At 35.0% G+C, this 6,000-nt stretch overlaps 1 protein-coding gene across 3 annotated transcripts in view; it reads right to left on the reverse strand.

The window, feature by feature from the left end:
- The window catches only part of LOC121388868 (hydrocephalus-inducing protein-like), a 237,898-nt gene extending 232,273 nt beyond the window's left edge, over positions 1 to 5,625 (reverse strand). For all 3 annotated transcript variants that reach the window (XM_041520391.1, XM_041520392.1, XM_041520390.1), the window contains exons 1-2: positions 5,443 to 5,625; positions 1,118 to 1,237 (exon numbers count right to left, since the gene is read on the reverse strand). In XM_041520391.1, the coding sequence (XP_041376325.1) occupies positions 1,118 to 1,237; positions 5,443 to 5,586 (264 nt within the window). In that variant the 5' untranslated portion in view covers positions 5,587 to 5,625. The remainder of the gene's footprint in view (positions 1 to 1,117; positions 1,238 to 5,442) is intronic.
- Positions 5,626 to 6,000: the final 375 nt, after the last annotated feature.

A 6,000-nucleotide genomic window follows, 5' to 3' on the forward strand; every position in this document is an offset into this window, starting at 1 on the left:
TTTACCCTTTCCAAACGAAAGAATATTTATTTGAATTTGTTAATTTTAAAACACATAAAATTAAGAAGTGAAAACGTTCATTGTCTACTTTAGTATATTTTATTTTAAAAATATATACATGATCAATGTGTTACTAGTATACAAACTAAACTTTAAAAGTTCTATTAACACTTTATAAAATATTAATTCTGAAATAGGAAGGTACAATTGTCGATAATACACTGTTCAGATCAAACCTGTTTTAACGAAAGACTCTAGTACCGTATCCTCAACCAAACGTTCTTCGTACAGCACAAGATTTCTCATTTACTTTTTTGAGACAAACCCCACAATTTGAAATCGGCAAACGCACATGTTTACTGAAACTGACAACAGACTGTCGTTTGTCCTTTGCCGAGCAATGGTGGCACAGGCGATGAATCGAGCGTATACTTTTGACGATCTCTGTTCATAGCGAACACACACAAGTTTTTCAAAAGTGCATTTGAGCTTGTATTTCATATTTGTACATGATGTTATAATATGGTAACCAGAGACTGTAACTTTAAATATACTGTAACACTTTGATGTAATATAATTAAAAGATAAATATTGAACTGGCACATCACTGTTGACTGATTATGCTGTATATGATAAATTATCACCCCCTTGCAACCCTATTGTTCTTGACCATGCAGGTGTCATTTGTGTGTTAACTGTTATGTCACTTTCAGTCAACAAATACCGCCACTGGTATAAATAAATCTTACAGCATATTGGCAAACAAAACAAATAACAAACTCATCATTAAAATTTAATTATAATCCAGAGTTGCAAACATGTTAACAGTAAAATTGTCATGGAAAATGCCGTGGACACTATTTTTCCGAGCAATTTTTTGGACGTGGTAATTTTCTTAATTGCAGGGGTTGTTTTAAATTAAGACATGTAAAAATAAATAAATACATAAAAATAAATAAATACTAAATAAATAAATGATTTAATTGAATGGATGAATGGATGAATAAATAATAAAAATATATATAATAAATTAACTATTTCATGCTAACAGTTTGAAATTTGTACACACAAATAATTATTGTATTGGGCCATATAGTAACTGCAGGAAAATATTTACCATGTCATTATTACGCAGGACAAGAGATGTCTTGTAAGTCTGGCATGGTTCAAACTTCTTGAATATGAGCTCCGAGGGCAACAGTTGAAACATTGGTTTACTGATTTTAGTCTTCGAGAACTGAAATATAAAGAGTGCTCAATTACAAATAAATTATATATTTAGTATATTATTTACTGAAAATTTTTAAAATATCAAAAAAAGAATAATGCTGTTAAGACTATTAGTCACTTGTCAGGGTTTCAGAGGGTAAAATGGATATGGTGCCTGTGACGGTACATGCTCTTAATTTCTTTTCGCCTGTGGCGTTATTAATTGTTTTAGAAGGCCGTGTGCAGTTCCAAATGCACTTAGCCCAGATGGGCAAATTGTTACGTAATGCCTTCGTGCGATCGGGCATTCTAATACACACCCAGCCCAGGTGCGGAGCCATGTGGCGAGTAGTTACGTAATACCTCTGCGAGTGCGGTTTTTACAACCGTGATTTGGCGACGATGGCGACAGCCAGACTGACGATCAGAGAGAAATATACCGACTCTGGGAGAGGTGGATTGTCAGATGATACATGAGGTACCGCCTTGTACCCCCAGGCGATTTTCTGATTTTATAATAAATAGCTAGGGCTTAGAGATATCTGGGAGAAGCAAAAAGGACGGCTCCCAGGGAACGTTAGTCCGTTTGGACTTTGGGTAAATATATTATTTCTGCTCTGTTGTATAACCTTGATGTGATTGATGTGACTTTTAAATATTTTAATACTGTATTATACCAATATTCTTTAGACAGTGTCTTCGGTCATCTGACGAAGTAAATCGTAGACTTTTTGTTCTAACATTATACGAGTATTTGGTAATATAAAGCTTAGCCGGTCATCCTAGAAGACCTAGGTACACTGTAGGTTATTGTCTTTATTGTGATAGGTACCAGTATTAATTCTGTGTTACAAGGTTACTGAATGAGTAGTTAGGGTTAATTAAAAATTAACCAGTTAGGAACAGAGCTGTAATTCCTTTATTAAGTTCCCCTGGAAGCGTTTCTCAATTATTACACGTGTGGGTGTTGTGTCACGGTGAAGTGATTCGCATATTGTGTAAACTAGACACCTAGAGATTAACTAATTAAGTGATCAGTTCTGGGTTGTTAGTATTGTTGTTATTAATTAACTACTGCGGCTGTACATTTGTCAGCGTAGGTTAATACAGATTCCAAAGTGTATTGTGTTTTTGTTGTGTTTTCTAGTGAACTAAACATGCTATATTACATATACTTTATATAAGATCGTATCTTTGATCATACCTAGAGACGAGCCATACTCGGGTAAATACCGCCCGTTACAGAGAGATCTAACAGATATACAGTTAGGAGAGATATTTGGATAATCCTGTTTTATTCAGTTACGGGAATTATAGAATTCCTGTGACAGTGCCATACCCAATTTGTTTTGCAGATTTTTTTAAAAGTTTACATTTTGACAAAATTAATGACGCATTTTGGGCTAGTAAATAACTACTATTGCCATGCCCGACGGCTAGTGAAATAAAATTGTCAAATGTTGCAGTTGTCTATTTTGTAAATTTGAATATCCTGCTCCCATCCAAACCCCCTCCCCCCAATATTACTGTTTTTAAATTCTATTTCCCTCTTTAGATAACATATCCGATTGTTACTATTATTTAGTAAAATTGTATCAACTTAAAGTAAAGTAGGGCTAGTGAATTTTTAATTGTGGCTAGTAAATTTATAAAATCACTGATGTCATGGCTAGTGGTTTTATAAAAATTCTAAAAGTCCTGTCCTATCAATGTCAAGACTTGCATATGAAGTTTAAAAAGCTGACATGTCAAGGCATGGAGTGGCACACACTGTGTACTTTTTATAATACTTATTTGCAAAATAGGAAGTAAAATATGGTCTGCTGTTATTTTTAAAAAATTTAAATACAGGCAAAATAATATGTCCTGCTAAGAAAAAAATATATGTGTTATGCTGGAAACAAGACAGCATGGGTGAGTAGGGGGTTTGGTGCAGTGTGTGGCAATTAGGACATCTGAGATGTATTTTAGAGTATTATAAAATTAAAAAACAAGCCTTTTGAGAGTACTGCTAAAGCAATACATGTCCCCTACCGGGCCCAACAATTTTTTGTATCTCCTAAATTTAAGGACTATAACTCTGAAATGTGGGTAAATCACCACAAAACTTCAACTTGATCTGTAAAGCTATATACAAATCATAAAGCTATATAAAAAATTTCATCTTGATATCTCCAGGCATTGCAAAAATCCGGAAAACAAATTTTCACATCTCCTAAGTTCAAGGGTTATAACTCCGTCAACAATGGGAAAATTGTCCTGAAAGTCAAACTTGATCTGTAATGGTATATGATGAAACTCAAATATCTCAAAGCCTTCTGCAAAAAAAACCCATCCAGAAAACATATGTAGGACAGACGGATGGACAGACAGGTAGACAGATGGAGATGAAACGTATAGTCTCCTTTGGTTGGACCGGTAGGACACTGATAACAGAATCACAAACTAAATGGTAATTTTAACATGTGAATTTCTATTTCACCTGCTAGGTTTTTAAAAAAAAGAAGACTTTATCAAAGGACATGGTATGTGCTATCCTGTCTATCATACCAGTATCTATCCTGTCTATGCAGGGCTCACACTGGAATTTGTTTTAGTTTGCTCATTTTCAAATATGTAGCATATTTCCTTGAAAATTATTCGCAAGTGGCTAATTAAATGAAAACATTGTTAGCCAAATACTAAATGTAGCCACTTTGTATAAAAATTGGCAATTGGCTAATTCTGCCATGTATATGGTAAGCCCTACTATGGGATGATGCACATATAAAATACAACCGTGTCCGGTGTATCGGCGCGTCCGGTGATTCGGCGCACTTGGTATTTTGCATGAGTATGCTTAGGAAGTTGTCATGTTGTCGGGGTTTTTAACGAATTAAAGTTCAATTCCTTTTTCAATGGTTAATCAAGTATCAACATATTAATTTTTAAGGGTGCAATTAATTTTTTTTTTTTGAATTATCAATAATTATATAATGATTTCAAAATAAATCATTCACCTGTTTTCGTGTTTACAAACGCGAAGTAGGTCATCCTTATTGATATTAAGAATGTTAAAACCAGTCTAAAAACACCTTTCCCGCATTTTAAAAATTATAGTAAACAGTATAAATGTAATTATTTTTGTTGGGTTATTTTTTTATTTAAACCGAAAAAAAACACACAGGCAAATGCAAACAAAACGAAAATTTTACACCTTAATTGACAGTCATTCCATTTCACAATTGTCACATTGTTATAAAAATAAAAGCGAAATAAGATCCACGTGTGTGCACAATCTACCCGAGAAAAATAAAATCCATGTAGGCATCTTAGCCATGCATGACAATGAACATGTATGCATTTGCAGTACTGTGCCACTCAAGAAAACGATTCCGAAACTGATCATGAGATGGGTCATATGTGATCGTTCATTTTCATAGTAATATTTTTAACAAGACAAAACAAAAAAGTACTAAAATAATTCTGGCACAATAGTGTAGCGTTTATAGGCTAAAAGTGAGGTCATGGGCGGTTTATAAATAGCGGGGTCAACGATCTACATCTACTGCGCCGAATCACCGGACATGCAAATCGTTTTGGATACAAGGGGGTGCCTATATTTATGCACCATTTTAAAATGTTTATTTACTACAGACATAAAACAGTTTGTAGTGTATTTCAGATTATGCACTTCTTCATTGGTGCCTTTTATTAAATATTTCACAATGTTCACATAGAAACTGGTCCTTGAAAGCTTAGGTGCGCCGATACACCGGACAGCACTGTATATATGCCTAATAAAAAAGAAGTTGGTGTACTCTAGATGTGTCGTAAAACTATACAAACTTTGACTAATTTTTTTACTGTTTTTCATTTTTTGCACACCACGATTTCAAAGATTACAGGCATACTACGGGCACAGCTGCTGCTTTTGATACATCCTGAGTAACCGGGAACCGGCCTTAAAAATTAAAAATGTTTTTGTTCATAGATGAACACAGTTTGTGACGTCGATGGTAGCACTAGCTGGGCCGAGTTCAGCCAGACCGTGCAGACTGGTTTATGCGCTTCACGTTAAACCAAATGACCACACCGAGGACCAGTCAGAGTCCGTGAACGTTAGCGTCGCTCGCTATTGTTGAACACGGGGCTTTTTAGATGATCAACAAGTATTCCTTTAATCCTTTTCCCTATCTAGGTTAATAACTTTTATTATTTTGATATTTGTTTGATTAAAATTAAGACTCATACCGTTTTCAGTAAAGACATATCCTGCACCACGAGTTCATCCGATTTCTCAAATCTCTGGGCATCTCCACTGTTCTTGGTGGAATGTTGTTTTGTCGTAACATCGGTGTTATTTATGGATGTGATTAGTTTTCTTGTTTTCTCCATTTTTGAGAGAAGAATTGGGATTACTTTTTCCTTACAAAACTAATTCCTACAGCAAAACCACCAGACATGTTGAAAGTAACGTCATGTTAAAATGACGTGAAACAGAAAATGACGTCACAACCACCGACTAATGACGTCATGCAACATATTTTAGGTCCTTACTGTGAGAAGGGAGGCATTTAGTCCGAGTACTCTGAGTGTAGCGGGATAGACGGACAGATATTCAGCCCCGAATGCAGTCAGATACCAAGCTATATAATTGTCTGGCAATCGCTGCCCACCACACGGTAGTCAAAGATTCCCGCTCTAATACCACAACAATCCTATGTTTGACGTCAAATACACTGATCATTTTCGAGTTACTTGATTTTAAAAAATCCGCATATTAATCACTAAGGGGCCGTCCATAATTTT

This window comes from Gigantopelta aegis, chromosome 14 (genome assembly GCF_016097555.1).
Source record: "Gigantopelta aegis isolate Gae_Host chromosome 14, Gae_host_genome, whole genome shotgun sequence".
NCBI lineage: Eukaryota > Metazoa > Mollusca > Gastropoda > Neomphalida > Peltospiridae > Gigantopelta > Gigantopelta aegis.